Raw genomic sequence first — 22,621 nt, forward strand, 5'->3', positions numbered from 1 at the left:
CACATTTTTGGAACTCTAAGAAACTCAAGATTAAAATTTAAATGCATTTTAAGTATATATTAACAAAGTAAATCTAGCACTTGTAATAGAAACATTATATAAAAATTTCCAGAGGGCCTGGAGATTTTGAATTGTGTTCCTCTTTATTAGAAATTTCAATTATATCCTTAAATGGCTGAAATGAAATTTAAATGTTTGTCATTGATTGACAAATGAATATTCAGATTTGAATGGGCACCATATTTCACCCACACATCAGTTTACATACTCATTTTTAGAGTACAGTAAGAATTTTATACTCTGTAAATTTCATTAGAATGATTTGAACAATTCCTCTGGGAACAGGATTTTGGCAAATGTCTTCTCACTACATAGTTAGCAGGTTGTTCCAAGTTGCTGGAAAGAGTAGTTTCTAATAGTTGTCATTGGTATTTTGCTTCTTTATTCACTTGATAATCTTCCTGAATGAAATTTTACTTGTTTCTGAGGATACACTAAGCATCATATCATAGATTTAATGTGAACTTTGGAAATATGAGGTGAAGAAAGGCTATGGAGGTGCATATTAGGGACCACCCACAACCAATGCCAGTGAATGGTGCAAATGTGATAATTATATTTATAGCACAATATAAAAGAAAATATAAGCCAAAAAGGAGAAATTACCAACTTCTCTGGTCTATATGGAATTTCAAAGTGAAATTATTCAAAAGTATTAAATAGAAGAGAAATACTTTGGGCAACTTGTGTTAATATCATGGTCAATGGTGGCTATGTGTATAATCATTTTGACCAAGTTTGAACGTTTCAAGTAATTTGAAAAGAAAATATTTATAAAATCTTAAGCAGTATTTCTAAAACTTCAAAACAAACAGTCAATCTGGAGGTATAAAACCAGTCAAATGGGATACTTAACTGAAATGAGCGTTTCAGTAAAATGATTTGGTAGCTTAGTGCACGAGTCTTTACTTAGTTTATCACGTCATTCAAACCACTTTAAGTCAATCTGGAGGTATAAAACCCGTCAAATGGGTTACTTAACTGAAATGAGCGTTTCAGTAAAATGATTTGGTAGCTTAGTGCACGAGTCTTTACTTAGTTTATCACGTCATTCAAACCACTTTAAATTTATTTTTCAATTAATATCAGTTTAAAGATGATATGGTTCAGTAAGATGAATAGACATATATTTAAATAACTAGCCATGAAATAATGCCAATTTTGTTATCCTAGTTAAATCAGAATTAAAGAAAAAATTCTCTCACATTAAAACAAAACATTAAGGTGGAAAGGTCAGTTGATTTTATTATGCTATCCTTCTTAATAGTGAAGGTAAAAATATCTCCCAAGAAAGACAAAACAGCCTACACACCATTTCATAAAACAGTTGTTTAAAACTCAAGTTACAAATTCAACATTAGGTGGCTAATATTGTAATTAGAAGATAGTTAAATCTTAGTTTTAATAGATATGTCCCTTTAAAGAAGAGATTTCTAACATCCTTCAGTGAATGTCAAGGTATTAGGAAGACATGATTATGGATGTCTGATGTCAGCACAGTGTTAAAAAGAAAAGATATGAAACCTTATTTTTAGATAAGTATGGAGCAGCCTAAATAGAGAGAGGGATGAAGTGAGTGACAGGAACAATCTCACGGATTACTACTTTGGTATGAAGATTCTAGTATTCAGCTAGCTTGCTAAATAAATGGACTAACGAAAAAGAAAGTCAACAGATTAACTTCAGGAATTAAGCCTGTTAATGGATTTTCATGCAGAAATGAATCCACCCATCATGATAGGGAAAGGCTTTCCCAGCTGCAAGATTATGCGTTAAAATGTTTCTACATAAACTGCAGATGGGATGTAGACTTTTTTTTTTCTTTTTAAATGACTGTTCATTGACCTGAGGCAATGCTGTACTATACCCCTTCATTTTGGGCTAATTTATATTTGTACCAGAACAAGTTGTTAGATTTAATCATGAACTGAATATATTTGAATAGAGATTGTTCATCTTCACAGTCTTCTTTCCTTTTTTTCTCTTATTTATAGCTAAATTTCACTGTTCCATCCATAATTTAAGAACATGCAAGGAGGTAATTGGAATTGGAGGTAAATTATATTCTTTTGTGAAAAGTATAATTATCGGAAGTTAGTTAAAAACACCTCAATTCTCTTTAATTTTCATGCATGGAGCAGTTGTTTTGACAGATGGATGGACTTTATTTTTGTAACCGTGCGGGAAAGACTGTGTAACAGAGTCTAATCAGTGCTACATATTTGTAATGTTTGTTTTTGAATCACTGTGCATTTGGCTCCTATATCATTTTCTGGGAGTAGACATTTTCTTTCTAATTTATTTTTCCAGGCTAATATCTCTATGTGTAATTCCTCTGAAATTACACATTTGATCCGAAAGGACTGGAAATCCTAAAAAAATAAGTGCAAATGGTTTGTCACTGAGGATGATGAATCATTGCTCTTCAGGTGTGGCCCTGGGGTTTACTGGTTTATGACTGCCTTTACTTTTACTTCTAGGCTAAGTTAACAATTTATAATGCTGTGGGTCTGGAGTACATTTCAGTAAAATAAGAGGTCAGTATGGTTGCCTGACTCTCAAAAAGCCAAGTTGTTGCTAAACTTGTCTGTGTGTATCAACTTAAATTCCAAAAAGGAGCAAGGTTTGAAAATGAATTCATTTTGAACTGATTACATTCCCTTTATTACGTTGTAAATCCGCCAGTGCTGAGCAAAGCAGTGCAGTAGTCTAATGCCAAAAAGTACATTACATTCTGAGTTTTAAGAATCGTCATGGTTCAAGGAAAGGTCAGAAACACGCTTCTTCTGTCTCCCTAGAGCAGAAATGTGTGAAGTGTGTTTCCTTTTTCTGCCACGCTTCCTTCTTTATAATGGAATGTCCAGGCTGCTTCCAAAGAAAGTGAATATCCTGTTTTGGAACACTCCAAAACCTTGGCAGCAAGAAGCTAGGGAAAGAAGGCAAATGAATGACAGGATCGACACTCTTTTATGTAGGTTTTCTGTTTAAAGAACAAATCCTGACCAACAATGTTTCTATCAAGTTTTGGGTGCCTGTTCTTTTTCTGTCCAGTTCTTTTAATTCATTGTTTCCACTCCATTATTGTTGATGAGTTTCCTTGAAGCTATTTTTGGCCAACTTTGAAAGTATTTAATTAATTTTCTTTGTTTCAGTTCAGTCTTCGCACACTGTAAACCCAGGAAATTTCTCTCCATTTTATTTGCCTCAACCGTCACTTCAGAATAATATTGAACTAGCCCCTGGGCATGGCAACAATACAACCTGCTGCCAACTGGGAGAGTTCAGTGGGGAAATGAAAGGGATCCTTCCAGGCCTAAGGCCAGTAGGGTGGGTCTAGTTGCTTTCTAGCACAGATAGACTCTTATCAGCATACTCCCTGGTGAGAATGGTGTGAAACATGTGCCAGATTTCACAGCCCTGGTTCTGCCATTGATTTTTTTTTTTCTTCAGCTGCTCCATAGAGGAATAGTTGTCAGTGTAGTTCTATTCCATCCTTTTCAAGAACCCTAAGAGTTCTTCAATCATTACTTTTTGCCAATCAGTTACATAATCTATAAGAGATAAGAACCAACAAATTCTATGATTTTAGAATTCATAACGATTACAGAGGTGACATGGGCCATTTGTGTTCACAAATATCTGTGCTTGGACGAAATTTCCTCCCTTTTATTTTTTATTGTGAAGAATGAGTCTATTCTATTTCTCGGATGCACTTAGGTACTACTAATGGGATTAGAGAACTTGGTTTTGTATTCAGAATTGCATGAAACTTTAAAGACATGGCAGAGGAACTGAAATCCTGTTCTTTTCTAAAATGAGCAAGACATCCATCTGGGACTACCACTATTATTTATTAGAATATTCATTTTCTTACCAATATATACATAGCCAATTTTTTGGTTTCAGCATATGGTGATGGAGCTGGTCATTTATAATCTTGAATATTGAGCCACAATCAGGGATGGCTATATCTTTATGTAAAAGCAGAGTGTGTGGCCACATACATGTTTCCAAGAAAGGGATACAATAAAGCATTTTCCTGAAAATGAGTTGTTCGCAAATTGCTGCATTTTTTTAAAAATACTGAAAAATCCTTTGGGTAAGACTCATGAATGCTTCATTTGTAAATGAGTTTATCAGCTGTTTCCCTCTCCACAACCTTGTTCCACTGCCCAAGCATTCATGCCCTATTCTCTTGGGGAAAGATGAGAACTGTTACAGAACTGGGAGTTTGTTGCTAAGAGTCTTGGAAGTTGTTATATCTGCTTCACAGTTTTGCCTAAGATGTACTATGTTCAAAGTGAAACATGGCTGAGATCCATGTACCCTTTATGCTAGGAAATGTTTCTTCATAGCAACTTGAAAAATCCGTTGGTTTCAGAGCTTAATTTTATGTTTTAATGTATTACCAGACAAAAGTAAAATTCAGGATCAAAGTAGCAAAAACAGTGGGAGAAATTAGATGTTTATTGTAGTTACTCTCCTAAACTACTCAGCCTATGTTAAGAAAGCATGAGGAGTCCTAACTTGAAAGTTATATATTTTACTTTAGATAGCTCTAATTCAGTTTTAGGACAATATATTTATAAGACATCCTTAGGTTTCATCCTAGAAAAATTTGTGCTGATGGGAAGCAATTATTGGAATTTAAATATCAATTATTCTGTTCATTTGGTTGTCTGCCCCTGTGTCTTTTATGGAGACAATAGAGTTAAGACCAAATCATTAGCTGCAAGCGCAGAATACAGATGTCATGTGGAAATGTACTTAAGTTATTGTAACACCTCAGTTATAAATTCCCACTGACTACACAAGGCCCAGTGCATTCTGAGCTCTCACTTTGTAAGTCTCATGTCACAGAGAGTGACTTTTGGAGTGTTCCAGTGCTAGGACCAACCCAGTCTCTATAATGCTTCCCAACTTGTTTGTACTATAGTCTGCTTTTGCTCTTTGCCTGCACTTCTAGTTACATATTTGGGTCTTAATTCCAAATCTTTATAGGCAAAAACGCAAAACTAATTAAGAAAGTGTATGATCAATAACAGAGTACTTTTTAGTGCCGTTTTATCACATATGCATTTGTATATTTTTAAATGGATGTTATATATTCTATGATGAACTCATATTTTTCTAAAATATTCAATTTCTAGGATTTATGACTTGATAGTAGACCATAACATTTTTAAGCTATTTTTGAGTTTGAGTTTTCTTTTTACAGTATTGATATAGTTCATCTATTTAAAATATTTTGTTAAAATTGAGTCTTTCTTTCTCTGAACTGTTGGGACAATGAAATTATTCAACTTATATTATGAATATCTGAGATTTCCCTCAAATCTTTCCTCAACAGGGACAAAAGGCTAATATTGCTGTTTGCTCATAGAAAAGTATTTTCTTCCATAGGATTTACAGATAGAATACAATATATAGAAAGACTCTAAATAGTTTTATCCATTTTATTTCTTATCTGATATCTTATTCAAAAAATAACTTTCCAGGAATGTCTAAACTTCTATAAATAATAATAAAACATGACTAGAATTTACTCATCACTAATTGTCCCCTCCCTCTCCCCAGGGAAATCCATGACTCATTAGGCAGGGAGTTGCATGTATGGGTTCAGGATTCCATGAACTTTCTGAAAGTACTTTGTAATTATACCTGCTCTACAAAACACCCTTTAGCCTATAGATACTCCAAACTCTAACATCTTTATCTCACCTTAAATATACCCAAATTGTCTTTGAGGCTGAAGTGACATTTGCAGGAGAAAGTGGCTCTAACTTCTTAGGGTCTATAGAGCTCATTAGCAAGCAGCACTTCTGAAGTTCAAAGTCGACTGCCCATCATGATGGGTTACTATTGATATTAGACTTCACGTTTAAAAGAAGTGCATATTATCTTTACTTTCCTTTTCCTTTTCAAATTAAATTCGAAGTTGATTTTTGAAAAAAATTACCTTTGTATTATTTACCTAATTTATTGATTAATCAGATCATTTTGTTTGCTTTATTTCTAGAAAATGTTATTTTGATTGTAGATTAGTTATCTACATTTATTCTACTTTTGAATAAATAAATTACAAATGTTTTTATTAAAAGAGTTAGTACAAGAATATATTTTATTTAGCGACACTCCCTACCCCCACAAGACTAAGAACTTAAATGTGTTCAGTTCATATAAAAATATGAGCAAACAATAGTATAATAAACCCTACTAATGCCATGAAAAGGACACAAAAAACTGTTCAATCATACTCAGCACCCTAGAGGATATCTCAGGCATGCTGCCTGCTAGAACTCACTGCTTTTCCTTTTGTCTTACAGAAAGAATGTGCGAATTTCATCAAGGTGCTTAAAGCTTATAATCAGACTCACTTGTACGCCTGTGGAACGGGGGCTTTTCATCCGATTTGCACCTACATTGAAATTGGACATCATCCTGAGGTAAAGCTGGCTTTTAAAAATTAGTGTTTGTCCATGACCCCTTCCTATTCAAATGCTTCATTACTGATTTCTTCAGCTCATTTAACTTCTGGTTCATATTCAGTGAGACCTACTTCAAATGCAGATGCTGTTATTCATTTTAATCTGTGAATGCAAAAACAATGAGACCATCACTCAAGGCTAACTATGGAACAGGAGGAAGGAAGGAAGAAAGCACTTGCTTTCGCCCTGGATTACAGAGTCAAATCCATTTTGCATGTGTGGCAGATGTCAGCCGGCTGAGTGCACACTGTTTTCTCCTTCATTTTTTTATTGCCAGCTTTCCCCTCCATTTCCATCCTCAGTCAGAAGTGTCTGCCACCCCAGTTATTTTCTCCTGCCCAGGGATTAGAAAAGAATGCCATACTTGTGCACAAGGATCTGCTCTCATGTTTGACCTCCATTATTTTCATACGTGTTCTAGCTCAGCTAAGTGATATTTTCATATTGTTGGCTATTATATTGGTGATATGGAAAAAAATCTTTCTTTAATATGTTTATGATTCCTAAAAGATGTTTTCGTGAGAAAATTTGGTGAGGAGATTAAAATGAGGTAAATTTAAGTAAAAATTAAAATGAGGGGAATATTTAAAGGAAAAGTTACTACTATTGAAAGTAGTTTCATGAATTGGGCTTACCAATATCCTTCAATTATAAGCCCCTTTATAACTTCTGGCTCAAAATCCTAAGAATAAACGCATTTATGCAGTGAGAAAATCATTTGTGACAAGAGTTTTCTTCCAAATTGGCATTCAGAAATACTTAACAAATAAAGGATTTGTTCCCAGGATATTTCTGGAACCCTAAAGATAAAATATAATTTACATGTTAGCCACTTCTTTATAACTTAAACTCCAGGATCTCCAAAATTTTTTTTAAATGTCCTAAAGTGATACAAATGTGTTCTTTCAACCCAAAGACTTAGAGATCAAAACAGTGTTGTAACGTGTGTTGTTGTTTTTTTAATAAGACACCTTAGAGACTATGTGGTTTCTAGACTATGTACAATTATTATTACCTTCCTGTTGAGCCTGAGAAGATTAAACACTTTCCGCAGCTAAAACCAGTTTAGGCAATTGCCCTCTATTTCCCCACCACATCCTTCCTCCTCTTCCTCACAGGCATGTATACTGTACTTGCAACATACCTAAGAGGTTTTTTTTTTTTAATATATTTTTATTGATCTCAGAGAAAAAGGGAGAAGAGAGAGAGATAGAAACATCAATGATGAGAGAGAATCATTGACCGGCTGCCTCCTGCATGCTCCCCACTGGGGATTGAGTCAGCAACCATATGCCCTGACCGGGAATTGAACTGTGACCTCCTGGTTCATAGATCAATGCTCAACCACTGAGCCATACTGGCCGGGACATAGCCAAGAGTTTTAAGTAAAAAGTTAACTTTAAGGAAAGGCAGTTTTACTTAAATTGCTTGTTTCATATTGGTGAAATCAAGAATCATTTCCTGCACATAGTACTGGAGACTTGGTACACTCTCCTTCTTTGCCTACTTAGCCATTTCCTCTCATCAGGGGCCCTAGAAAACGGACTTGAGTGATTGCTCCACTTTTTTATACTCTGGAGATAGCTCTAGAGTATTCCCTACTATTATATTGTTCTTTGTGCATCTGTATGCCAGGCATGGTGCTGTCAGAGCAATGGAGTCAGGAGAGCTGCGCTTCAATCACAGGTTAGATGGTGTCACATCTGGCTTTGATCTTGTTCTACAATGTCCTAGCTGTGGAACATTGGAAAATTACTTAACCTCTCTGAGACTCTGTCTCACAATGTGTAAAACAAAACTAAACAAATCCTCTTCGACCCTCAGTGTTCATACATTTTAAGTGAGAGTTTGACTACTTAACCTCCAACTGCCTTCCAACCCTCCTAGCAACCCATTGACATTTTTGCTATAGAAACTCAAGGAGTTCTAATCCCATCATTGTTAAAAGCATGCCCTCTGACCTCAGACTGCAGGACTTTTGTCCAATCTCAATTCAATACTAGATGCTTGAAATAGAGCATGCTACTTATTTTTTCTGTCTCTGTTTCTAACCTAGAAAGTGATAGAGTTTTTATGAGAGTTTAATAGGTAGTAGGTGCTGAAAATATAAGTTACCATTTTGAAAATATATATTTGCATCTCAGGGCTGAAAGCCATTGCTCTCTTTCATGTTCGTATTTAAGTGTCACTTTGCCTCTTAAATGTACTTCACTTCATCAGAGGATGAAAAACACGGCACTGAGCTCTCATTGTTGCCAGGTGATTCTGCACTTGTCTCATTTTTCTACATTTTTAAATTTGAAGCTTAGATGACATTGATGACCTTAAATTAAAATACTACATATTGTTCCCCTATTTTTATCATTTTCCAAAAAAAATGTCCATTTTGTTTTATTTTTGAAGTTGCTATTTAGTAGAGTTCACAGCATATTCCTTCTCAACTCATCAATTAATTATTCATTGCTGACTTACGGGTAGAGGGGGAATGGAAAGGTACAGGTTCTGGAGACAGGCCATTTACTCAGGCAAATGAGGCCATTTCTTTGACTGAAAACAATAAATAAAGATTCCATTAAATCTCCTTTGATGTGGAATATTGGGGTGCAAGGATTTTTCTGAAATTCTGAGGCTCAGAACCTTTAAGAGAGGTCTTCTCTGAGAAGCTCCACTGAGCTTCATTTCTATGGCAACTGTATATTGAGAAATACTGTTCCGGACTGTTTAGGAAGTCAGTGAAAAGATGATTATGCAATTACCTAGGGGATTTGGAGCTGTCTAGACAGTCTATCTAGGAAATTCTGGAAAAGAAATTATAAAGATAGTTTGACTAGATGACATGAAATTTAATTTTCAGTGCTTAAGCTTCCTTAAGAGAGAATCTGTTTTAAATTGATCTATACTGATACTGAGAACACTGCCCTTGGATTTACACAGTTATGCTATTTGGGGAGTTTGATAACAGAGACAATGTGTGCTTCATACGGTTAGGAAAAGAATGAGGGTAATGGAAAGATTGGAAGAGAAAGGAACAAAATAGCAGTCAGACCAAGAGCAGAATTTTCAGATTAGAGTTCATAAACTTTCATGATGTTTGCATTTAGTACCTTTATTTACAAGGATGGTTTTTCAGATAAAAACATGACACATCTTTGTCCTAGAGTCTAGTTTAGAAGTGATATGTATACTTTGCTGTTACCTGCCCTACACTACAGAAAGTAAGTAAATAGTTTCATTTATACTCTGTCCAGCCCTTACATATTACAAGTAATTGTATCATACAAAATAATGACATTTTTGTTTTTTGCTTTTAGCATGGATTTTATGGACACTTTACTTTCATTTTTTCTTTGCAGTGTTCTTCCTTTAAAATAACTCATTGTCTTACATGAGTTCCCAGGGTTATTGAAACCTGTTGTTAGAAAATGACATGATGGGCTTACTAATTCAGATGGCCAATGGCCACCAAAATAAAGGCATCAATTTTGAAGTAAATAAAGCTTCTATTTATCACTTAAGAGCTTCAGATCTTGTTGGAGGAAATTAACAATTCCTTTTAAAAATGGCAAACAGTTTGCAAAATAGCCTCCTCATTTACTCCCTAGTTAAATAGATTTTATTTTATTCTCCTGGCATTTTAAGAGCAATATTTATACTTTTGAATATTGTATTTCAAAACTTACTTTACTGTCTAGTGAATGCCTTCTGACCACACACAGTATGTCATTGATTGCTGTATTAAAGAGATTTTCTGTTTCCTGTAGTACCTTTGGGAATTGATAGACATATTAATTAACTCCAGTCCTATAAGATGTGTGTCAATCCATTCTTGGGTATCTGCCAATAGTCGTAGACACTGCAGATAACTGCCGGTGAGGACACATACTTCATACACACGTATGTGTTTATCATAAAAATGCATGCAGAGTCCATGGAAGGAATGATTCAGAGCTAGAGTACAGATGAGTTTTATGTTTAAGCTGTTAGCATCCATGCCACTCAAGTGAAAAATGTTAGTCATCCTTAAGAGACAGAATATTCCCAAATGGCTTATGGTATATGTTATTTCCCCTTCAAACTTACATCTGTTAAGAAATTGTACGTGTATAGCTTTTCAGAGAAGTCTCTGGATGTTTTCTCAAATTCCAAATGAGCCTCTTTTATGGTCCTCATGACCTAAGTGCCATTTAAGTCAACACTTGTCTTTCTCTGACTGGCTTATTTCACTTAGCATTAAACTCTTCAGGTCCTTCCTTGCTGTATCAAAGGGTAAGGTCCTTATTTCTGACAATAAGAAAAGAAATCACTATTGTTCTGGGATATTGAGAAGGTAAATGTGATGTCACAGCTTTGTTTGTATCTAACTCTGGACTGTCTGCTTCGGATTCATGCATTTCTAATGAAAGCACTTACACTTTTCATGTGGGAAGGACCTATCCTTATAAATCTTGAACAGTCTCACTGCGAAAGCCAACATATGCCATTATAGAAAGCCATGAAGATATATCATTGTGTAAGTTGCTAAGATGTGTTTTGACTGCACCAACTATAAATAAAAGAGAAAGTACATGTAGGGAATAAAAAGAGAGATCAAGGGGTGCAGTGGAGAGCAATCAGGGTTGTCAGTTGCAGGCTTATAGAGGTAAGACTGGACCTCAGCATTGTATGAGGAGTCCATTTGGATAGGATGAGATCTGAGGAAGTAGAAATAGCAAAGATTGGTGATGAGAATCAGTGTGACATAATGAAAATAGCACTAAGGTGAAAAGAAAAGATACAGTGATAAAAGAGGTTTTATCAAATAGATTTGAGAGAACACTAGGGCATAATGGAGGCATTTATAACAAGGGCTCTTTAGATTTTTAGCTATAATTCTCCTTAATTGTGACAATCGATGCCCAAGTCATATTGAAAATAATTTGTATTCAGATGAATGATTCAATAGAGATAAAATTGACTAGTAAAAATACAGGAAGCATTTTTCCTAAGCAAGGTCCTAATAGTAATGTTGAGGAATAGAAATGCAAATGTCTACCTCATATGACTCACACATACATAAAAATTTAACTTCAACATAGGTGAAGATATCATAATTACAGCAATTATACTCGAAACGACTAATAGTGATTCCTGATTGCCCCTAACCACCTCTGCCTGCCTGATCATCCCTAACTGCTCCCCTGCTGGCCTGATCACCCCTAACCTCCTCTGTCTCGCCCCACACCTGGGACCCAGGATTCCCTCCTCTGGCCAGTCGCAGGCACCCAGGACCCAGGCTGGCTTTGCCCGGGCCACAGCCGCAGGTGTCCAGGACCATGGGGTGGGTAACTTGTACCTCTCCTGGGCCACAGGCACAGGCATAGCCGCTGGCTCCCGGGACTGTGCAGCGGGTGGCTTGTCCCTCTCCTGGGCCGCAGGTGCAGGCGCAGGTACAGCCACTGGTGCCCAGGACCGCAGTGTGGGCAGCTGGTCCCTCTCCCGGACCACAGCATAGGTGCCACTGCTGGTGCCTGGGACAGGAGGCGGGTGACATGTCCTTCTCCCAGGCCACACACAGCCTAGCTGGTCCCCATTCCTCTCTCACAAGCTCATTTGTGCCTGGCTGGTCCCCATTCCTCTCTCCCCAGTGTTGAGTGTCTGAGCCATTATGGTTGATGGTGTGAGGGCGTGAGGGCATGACAACCACTTTCATATTAGCTCTTTATTATATAAGATATAGATATAGATATAGATATAGATATAGATATAGATATAGATATAGTATACCGTCTGTTTTGAATGTATTACTTCAAATAATCTTTATAAAATCTGATGAAGTAGGTACTCATAGTATCCCCATTTTACTGATGAGAAATTTAAGGCTTCCATGGGTATTTTGTAATGGGCCTAAGGCAAGCATGATGTTTGGTGGTTTATGTCTAAATCTAGAAATCACTCCTTTAAAAGAAAGTACCAGCAGCATGCAGTAGGAGATAAAGGGTAAAATCGTCAATTTGAATTTAGGGGATTAAGTCAGGGATTTTTTCCTGTGTTTATTTTGTATTTCAAAAAAAAATTTAATGTGTGCCTAATTTGAACAAGGTGGTGAGTGTAAATAAGAAACACTTGATGACGTGAACAAAGGCTGGGCTTTGAAAAAATGGGTGAAGTATGGATGAGCTTGGAAGATAATAAGAGCAGTGAATAGGAGAACAGAGACATGAAAAGCCAACAGGGAAAGGGTAAATATCTCATTGTGCATAGAGTATAGGGATTTTCAAAATAAGGAGGCTTGAAAATTAGGATCAAGTTTAGTTTGGAGAAGCTAGTTAAGAGTTATACAAATTTTTAGGAAAAGGCTATTATTTTTGCTACAATTGGTTTCAAAACATATTTTTGGTGTAAATGTGGGAAAATGAATGGACAGGTAAATATATCCATTTTGATTCTATAGCAAATGATTATGTGACATTATCAGAGTCGAGACTGATATTGAGTGAAAGACACTAAGTAGTACCTAAATTTCTCATTGGAAAACAAATCAAAATAACATCCAAATATCCCAAGCCAGTATTTCAAATACAACTCAGATGATGACAATGTTAAACTCCTCAGTGGAAAAATGGTTTTCCAATTCTTTTTGATAATTAGACAAACATGTTTTGTAGCATATTGGGATCCATGCACACTTAATTTTCACTTCATGAGTCTGCAAATAAGCTGAATTTATGTTGTGTATAAAATATTAAGTAAGCTATCATATGCAAAATTATGTGAATTTCTCACCCATACCATCATAAAATTGTGGTTTTTCTATGGTTGTAAATTCAGAGAAGGCTATTTTGTGAAATGCATATGTGAAAGCAATTTAAGCATACTTTGTTTAAAAAATTAAAATAAACAAAAATTAACTTTAAAAAGGAAACAAGATATACATGGGTTAACAAAAGTATGTTTATAGTTTTAATCAAATAAATAACAATAATTAATAAATAATAATACAAAAATAAACTTTGTTTTGTGAACTCAAAACTGTAAACCTACTTTTGCTCACACCTGTACAGTACTTGGAAAGAGTGATTTTAAATGAAAAATCACCAAGCCATGCTATACTTGTAATATTATTATTGCATAATAGTTTATACTGATTCTGTGCATTTATTATGAAAATTATATGCTTGATTTATCTCTTGTTATTCTGCCCAATTTGTCTCCTGCTGTAACTTTTCTCTATGTTTATTTATTTTTTATTAATATTAATGACTATCATTGTTGGCATATTTGATGGTCATCATACAACTAGTAAACTACAGTCACAGCTATCATAGCATTTGGCCTGAATGTCAATACTGTACCAACTATACCTCATTTGTATGATGCTGTACCATGTGAAGGTTTTCATTATTTTTTTTTTATTGTAGTAAGAATTCTTAACACAGGATCTACTCTCTTAACAACTTTTTAAGTATATAACTCAGTATTGTTGACCATAGGCACAGTGTTGTACAGCTGATTTCTAGAACTTTATTCATCATTTATAACTATATACCCATTAAGCAGCAACTCCCCATTTCTCCCAACTCCCAGCCCCTGACAACCACTCTATTCTCTTTCTTGACTTGACTATTTTAGAATTTTCATATAAGTACAACAATAAAGTGTTTGTCCTCTGTGACTAGCTTATTTTACCTAGCGTAACATCTTTCAGGTTCATTGAAGCATTATTCATAATGGTTAGGATAAGGAAACAAATTAATGACCATCATCTACAAACGGATAAAGAAAATGTGGTATATACATACAATAGAGTAGGAAATCCTGCCATATGCAACAGCATGTATTATGTACTCATTAATACTCAGGTCTAAACCCTCTCAAGCATTGAATTTCTTTTTAAAAATATATATATATATTTATTTCAGAGAGGAAGGGAGAAGGAGAGAAAGATAGAAACATCAATGATGAGAGAGAATCATTGATTGGCTGCTTCCTGCACACCCCACGCTGTGGATTGGGCCTCCAACCCCGACATATGCCCCGACCAAAATTGAACCCTGAACTTCTGGTTCATAGGTCGATGTTCAACCACTGAGCCATGCTGGCTGGGCTCAAACATTGAATTTCAAGTAAAATAAATTACAACTTGCATTATTAGGAACCTTCTTTAAAGAGCATTAAGTTATCTGTGCTGTAAAGGTAACCTTGCCTATCAGCTTGGTAAAATTTCATGCAGTGGCAAGTTCATGGAATCCTTTAAAGGGATATGGTAAATAATATTAATCAGGGAGTCATGTTTCAATAAAAGAAGTGCTAGAATACGCAATACAAACAATTACTTTCTATTTCTATTCATTTCCTCTATATTTAATCTAGGTGTCGAACAAAGACAAAACCTACCTACTTGTTTTTCTTTCCACTCATATACAGGAAAGTGGTAATGTCCTACAACCAAATAAAGTTGTAGTTCATTTTTACCCCAAAGGGAAAATCAAAATATATACCAATAATATGAATATACTTGAAATAGAGTTTTAAAAATATTTTTAAAAATTAATGAGTTTTCCAAATTTCATTCAAAGTGAGCTTAGCACTGAAACACGCCCTTTCAATTTTTCTTAATATTTTGATGAAGTAATATTTCAAAAGCACAGAAAAGTCTGGATATCAATATATTTATATGGATAGAATTCTAAAATCTCTAACAAACAGAAAATACTTAATTTTATATGGCATACAAATTATCAAATAACTAAAGATAAGCATATATTGATTCCATTTTGCTTAATGTAAATGAGCCTTATCAAGATATCTTTGCATATAAAGATATTAAAATATTAACATATTTGGAGGAAATAATTTCATTTTTACTCAAATTTAATTTTGCATTTATGTGTCTTTAGAAATTTTAGTTAGAACAAATATTTAAAGAAACATATTATGTGAAGGGATACCCTTTAATTATTGCCTAAAAAAATGAATGGCATAGGCCTTCAATTTTTATTTAATGCAATTATTTCTATCATTGCACATTTTGCTATTAGACTTTAGCAATTTAAATTCAGTCCTATGTAAGTGATAGAAATTTTATAATAGTACCTGGATACAGTTTTGAATTCTGTATATTTACGTATAGCATTTCAAATTGTCAGATATCAAACCGCACAGAATGACTACTTTCCATTTTTATTTTATTTTTATTTTCCAACCTGCCATTTTAATTCAATTGTGCATCCTTGGTCACTGAAAGCAATCTCAGGAATTGCTGAGTGGTTAGAAAGGGAGTCTAATGGGATTTAAAATCAATTCGCAGGCCTGTCACTGATTCATTGTGTGTGTGACTTTTGCTGCCACTGAAATGACATTAAACTGGTCTCCTCAACATTATTATGCCCCAAGATTTCTCTAGTGATTTAAAAATACTTTCCTAGTACACACTACGCATATACACTTAAAAAATAAGTTACTGATTTAAGAAGTACAAGACCAGCTTCTATTTCAACGAGTTACCTCATTTGAGATGATCACAAAGCTTTATAGAGAGGCTGAGTCTGGATCTTTCTCGTTTTGCTAATGCAGTTTTGTATACACGCCAGGGTTCAAGCTCCTTGTAAGTGCTTTTATCCTGGCAAACTTTTCTTCTTTTGATTTATATTTTGTTGGCATTTAATAGCTGTCTTACCTCATATTTAAATTACTTAACCTGGAAATGATGGATGTCTAGTGTCTTACATTTACTTGCCCTTAGCTGGCCTAAATTTTGGAGGCAAACGTAATATTTCCAGGAGAAATATCTGTTCTTTGTATGAGACCATGCTAGATAGTAAGCTCAGATACTACTTTGATATTGCATTGAATTTTTGCTGACAACAATACGTAATTGTTTTTAATTCATGCTAAAATTGCAGAGTATCGTAAATATATGCAAAAATCTTTTTCCCCCCTCTAGAATATGGTGTAATAACTTATCTTATCCAAGGAATGGGTATAGATTATGTAGCTAATAATTAAGTAGAATGTTATTTTTTTTACCAGGCAAACATCCAAAAAATTAGAAGTGCTTTGACACACTCTAGTTTATAAAGTGCATCATAGGCAATCAATAGTTTCTAGACTCTTGCTTAATATCAACTTTAAGTGAAATAAAAATAAACAAAATAAAATTTGGCATATGAATGACAAAAATGTTAATCCTACTCACTTTTCTACCTTGTACTTATTAAAGTCTGAAATATTCAGTAATCCCCTAACTTATTTTTCAACTATGCTGCTAAGAAAAATATTTTATTTGGAATATTTTAGTACAAAAATGTAAGTTGGAAAATGTTATATATGCATAACTACTTAAGCAAAATACTACACTGAACACAAAGCTCAGCAATACCTGATATCTTATTTTTAAAAGTTATATGTTCAGAGTTAAACTATGACCACAATTTTCATAAAATTCTTGCTCAAAAATACATGTTTAAAAAATACTATAGCTTATAGTTACTGCATAGCTCCTCTAACTCCTATTCCTCATTTTATAATGTCAACTCAGATTGGTTAAATAATATTCTCAAATTCCGAAGCCATTTATTGGTAAAAGCTGAACTTAAATTCAGTCTCCTGACAGCTAACTCAGAGTCCTTTCCATTATACCATATTGCCTACACTTTCACTGCCAAACATATAAAAGCATATGAAAGTCACACTTTTCCATGAACTTAAGTTATTCATAAGGATTTTATTCAAAATTAAAATAAAATAAATATTAGACAGTTACTTTTATTTTTATTTTTTAGACAATTATTTTTTAAAAATGGTTGTCTTTTACTTTTTTCTTCACGCATTCATGGTCTAATTATAAATTATATCATGTAATTTCAGGTAAAATTTTTATGATGATTTTCACAAATGTAACATATCTATTGTGAATAAATCAGTTGTCTCTTCAAAACAGATACAATTTGAGTGTGATTTCAATATTTTACATTATTTTCTTTTATTTAATAAAAGTAGCTAGATTTAAAATGCTATTGAAGCAATCAACACATATATAATATTATCAAAGAAAGTAATTGAGAACATTAAGGAAGCAACCTGAACATAACAATCATGTAAAATTTCACCCACACACCTCTGAGTACAATGGACAGAAATGACTGAATGCTTTGATCTTTCCAGGATAACTTGAAAGAGTAAAAGGAAAAAAGGCAACATCTGTTAGAAAAAAGGTTTAATGAACAGGGTGAATTCTAGTGGAGTGTTGACATAGAGCATGAGAAAAGAAAGAGATAAATCGCAGAAACAAAGTTATTTAATACTCACAGACCTCAATAGGTACAAAGATATAAGTCTGCTTTAGAAAGAAAGTTAATAAATGCAATTTGATTTATATTTAAAGTATTTATAATTCCTGTAGTAGTTCTCTACAAATGTGTTCAATGGGAAATATTTATATAATCTGTGTGTATACTCTTTGTATACACAATTATATATGATACATATTCTAAGTAGTGTGTTTATATCCATAGTGAATGGCAACATCTTAGAAAAATTATATGGGTGTAATATAAGAAATATAAGTCAATTTAGACTGCCTGAACACATATTTGTAAATATAGACTTTAGTCTATTTTCCACTTAAGAAAATAAATATTTATTGTGGGCAAATGATTGTTTTGAAATGGATCAGTTCTATATACAGATTGAATATAGCCTGGACATTGTCCATCACTCAGCTCTTGCAAATATCCAAGGCAAACATATTTTCATCAATACTTTATAAATTTGGGAGACTTCTTGGTTGATGAGTCTTTGTATCCCAAAGCATGGTGGTTTTGTTTTTAGGATCAATATCATATTATGCTGTTATAAGTATAAATTTTGCTATCATGTAATTTAGTGCTTTCTAGGATTCTGAATATTACAGCAGCTGTTCCAAATCTTATGTCTGCACACGTGTGACATTCTTTTGTGAGCATGACCATCATCGTAATAGAATATTCTGCAATACATGGGTATAATAATGACTTTAGAACCTTAACCTTGAAACTTAATGGCAGAGGACCCTTAATCTTGAATTGGCCATAATTTCTTCTAACATATAATAAAAAAGAAGAAACTTTGAAAATACACACACTTGAAGTTTAGGAAAGTGAACTCTGTCTGAGGTCAGAAAGAGTGAATCATGGGCAAAAATAGCAAGAAGCCATGATTTTATATGTAATGAGAAAGTATTTAGGAAACCAGAAAAAAAGGAAGCTATTTACCTCGAAGTTCAGGCCTGTATGTAACAGGTGCTTTGCTGGACCCTAGAACAGAGGTGTAAAGTTCACCCAGACATATGGTTGCACTTGATGCAATAACATTCTTAACTCATATCCCCCCCACCCCCACCCATTTCCTCAGCCCCACCACTTCAGTCTGGTCTCCACATTGAAGTCAGAGCTGTCTTCTCAGAAAGCAAATGGTAGCCTATCACTTCCTTTTAATCCTAGCAATTAGGGAAATCTGCTTTTTGGTCTTGGACCCTCCTACCTCTGTATTCTTGTTTGGACCACACTCCCCTGACCTCTCCTGACACTCTGAAGTTCCTTTTCCTCTTTCCGCTACTTTTCATTCTGAGTCTGTCTTCTTGTACGTCTTTGTACTTAGTGTTTCTGTTTCCTGGACAGATCTTCCTTCACATATTGGGTTTAATAAATCCATCTCACTGATCTCAACTTAAGCGTTACTTCCTTAGAGCATGTTTCCCCAACTTCTATTGATTGTGGGTAATACTACTATTATATATATACTCTCATAGCAGTATGGGTGAGGAGGCAGTTTAGTTAAATAGATACATATATTGTGATGATAAGTTCTGTAATAGGGATTAGAGAATTGTCTAATACATGTATTTGCAGGTAGGATTCATGTCATAAACTCTGAAGTGTTGAGGATCATTTCTTCGTCTCTCGAGGGTTAATTATTCTTGTGTTTTTCCTGTGCAAAAAGCCACAAGGTGCAAATTAGAATGAGAAATCCCCAGCCAGTTTAAACCCTTAGATAAATAACACTAAATAGTCTCTTTAAAAGTTTGTAGATACTAATTTTTCAGTATAAGCCTTTTAATACATTTGACATGTATCCCACTTTCATGTCAGGGATAATCCATACAGATTAACATATGACTATGCTGAAATGTTAGCACTTTTGTTGTTGTTGTTGATGATGATAAAATTGTTTTATCCCTCAGGCTTAAGTAGAGAACAGATTTAAATTAGACTTTCTCAATAACATTTACACAGAAATGCAACTGAAAGTTATTCTGCTATTAGAGCCCTTATGTAGTGAATCAGGAAAGAAATAGTTGGATAAGATATATAACCAAACCTAAGAAAGGAAGAAAAGAAGGAAGGAGAAAGAAGGGAAGGAGAAATGGTGAAAAGGAAAGAAAGAGAGAATGAATTAAGGAAAAAATCCATTTTGATAAAACATATTGAGCGAACAATGAATTTATTGCATAATAAATAGTAATAAAAATAGCATGTCTATTAATTTTTATTTGGGGCCCTTTGTTAAAATAGATTAGAAATGCTTTTATACTCTGAATAAAATATGATATTTAAAGATTCTGTGGATGCTCTCATAACATAACACTTATCTAAAATCTGCATTTCACTTTTGCAGACTAATACACAGGAAGCAATAAATATAATGAGCGATGTTCAACAGCAGCCTCTTCCTGACAGTGTAGGGAAGTGGGAGTTTTAAGGTGAGAGGGCAAGGGAGACAAGTAGGAGGCAAAGGCAGAAATATGTGCACACCAACAGTCAAATGATAATAACTGAAGGTAATATTACAAAAAAACAACTATGCTCCATTGTTTGAGTTACGAATTAAAGCTCTCTGAGGATAAAGGCAAATTTTATTTTGCTAAAAGAATAGCCTTTCATCTTCCCCCATCAGATTTAATTGGCAGGAGATGACACAACCTGCTTAACAATCAGGTATTTCAGAGGTTGAGCAGTTTGACAGGGAGCAAGTTTCCTTGACTCTCTTTAAATGCCCTTTTTCCTCTTTGTGAACAGCATGCATTTGGCAGGTGTAAAACATTAACTCACTAATGCTGTCAGAGCATAGAGGGTGAGTTGACCAGAATTCAGACTTTAGAATTTATCAAAGTGTACAGACTTGTGTACAAATGCAACCTGCATGTGTCTACTGGGGAAAATGACATTATAATATTATGGCATTTAATTTTGTTCACAAGTTACTGATTTCGATTCTAGATAAAGCACTTTTGAATTCTCTGATGCTTGGAAGGTTAGGAAAAAAAGAAAATTGTCATCAAAACCACTGCTTGCTTTTGACAGACAAAAATACTGATGAAAACTCTTCACTTTTGAGTTCTAAAACAATCAATTTCTGGATATTCATTGTGAAAAAAGTATGGATATTGCTTAAAACATGAGTCAAAGTAAAACAGTTTTCTCTAAGCCTGGTTGAGTTTTTAAAAACTACATTGAATTAACCACAGTGTTAGCTAGATTAGGACTTAATTACTAGTATATCATCTTATCTCAAAGGTGTTGAACCTAGTAAAGCACTCTGCTGAATAAATTCTGCATTGTGACAATAAATACTTCTCATTCTATGTCTACCTCCACCTCTCTAATCCAGCATTCCACATGATAAGTTGTGCTCTTTTAGTTCAGAATTTCTCTCTTCAGGTTACATATGAAATATACAGTATTGTATGAAAAAGCCTATTCTTTCTATCTATCTGTGTAGCTTTCTACAGTACAGTATCTGATACATTTTAGACACTTGATAATCCTTTTGATTTAAGTAAATAACCACTAGTATCAATTATTACAACTTAAAGATATTAATGTTAAATAGTATTATTTATAGTAGAAAAAAATCACTTAGATAAAAGCATGCATTTGATTCCCCTTTGATTTCTTCTAAGGTATAAGCTTAAATGCCATTTTGCTTTGCTTTTTCAACTCCATGTTGTGTATTTCCTTTTCTTTGCATTTGGGTTGAATCCCTCCTCCTTACAGAGAAAACACGCTATTGACATTTGGTAGGCTATTCCTGCACCGATTTAGCCAAATTATCTCCAAACACTGTGTTCCCTACACATTTATTTGTGGAGCAAATATTAAAGAATACATGTTTTACAAATGGAAAGGGGGACTTCTCATGATTTAGCAGTATTGATTGTCAAATTTCTAGGTACATATTAAATATACATGTTGATCTTTCCCTTTGAGATACTTAAAATGACTTACCTAGTCCCTAAACTTCCATGATTTACTTATAAAGTTCTTGCCAGCTTCTTTCCAATCAAATTTCAAATCTGAGAACTACATGCACTTACAGTTCTATCACAACTTAAAAAATAGAAATGATATTTTATAATGTTTGAATTATCTTATTCCTCAGAGAATGGATAAGATAAAATTTCCCAAAATTCCAAAACACAATTTCTCTGGTTTATATTCTATTATAAGACAGATCTAACATGAAGTACTTATGTTATAATAATAACTAGAGGCCCATTGCACGAAGAGATTCATGCAATAGGCCTTCCCTTTCCCTGGCTGCCAGCACTGGTTTCCTCCGGCACCCGGGACCCAGGCCTTTGCTCTGTCTTCGCGGCTACAGACGGAGCCTTCCATCTTCGCTCCGCCACTTCGCCCCTACGTATGCAAATTAACCGCCATCTTTGTTGGGTTAATTTGCATACTCTCCTGATTGGCTGGTGCGTGTAGCGGAAGGACAGTCAATTTACATGTTTGTCTATTATTAGGTAAGATAATGTGATTTTCAAATATATTGTTCCCTAAAATGAAATTTTTATTTTTTTATTTTATTTTATTTTTTTAATTAAATCTTTAGGACAGTCAATTTGTCTATTATTAGGTAAGATAATGTGATTTTCAAATATATTGTTCCCTAAAATGAAATTTTTATTTTTTTATTTTTTTTTATTTTTTTAATTAAATCTTTATTGTTCAGATTATTACATTGGTTCCTCTTTTTTCCCACCATAACTCCCTTCCACCCAGTTCCCACCCCATCCTCCGCCCTCACTCCCCACCCACTGTCCTCATCCATAG

The 22,621-nt window shown here is 34.2% G+C and overlaps 1 protein-coding gene across 1 annotated transcript in view; it reads left to right on the forward strand.

The window, feature by feature from the left end:
- SEMA3A (sema domain, immunoglobulin domain (Ig), short basic domain, secreted, (semaphorin) 3A) overlaps positions 1-22,621 on the forward strand; it is a 202,311-nt gene that overhangs the window by 70,848 nt on the left and 108,842 nt on the right. The window contains exon 5 of the mRNA XM_005880033.2: positions 6,387-6,506. Coding sequence (XP_005880095.1) covers positions 6,387-6,506 — 120 coding nt within the window. The remainder of the gene's footprint in view (positions 1-6,386; positions 6,507-22,621) is intronic.

This window comes from Myotis brandtii, unplaced genomic scaffold (assembly GCF_000412655.1).
Source record: "Myotis brandtii unplaced genomic scaffold, ASM41265v1 scaffold621, whole genome shotgun sequence".
In the NCBI taxonomy this organism is placed as follows: domain Eukaryota; kingdom Metazoa; phylum Chordata; class Mammalia; order Chiroptera; family Vespertilionidae; genus Myotis; species Myotis brandtii.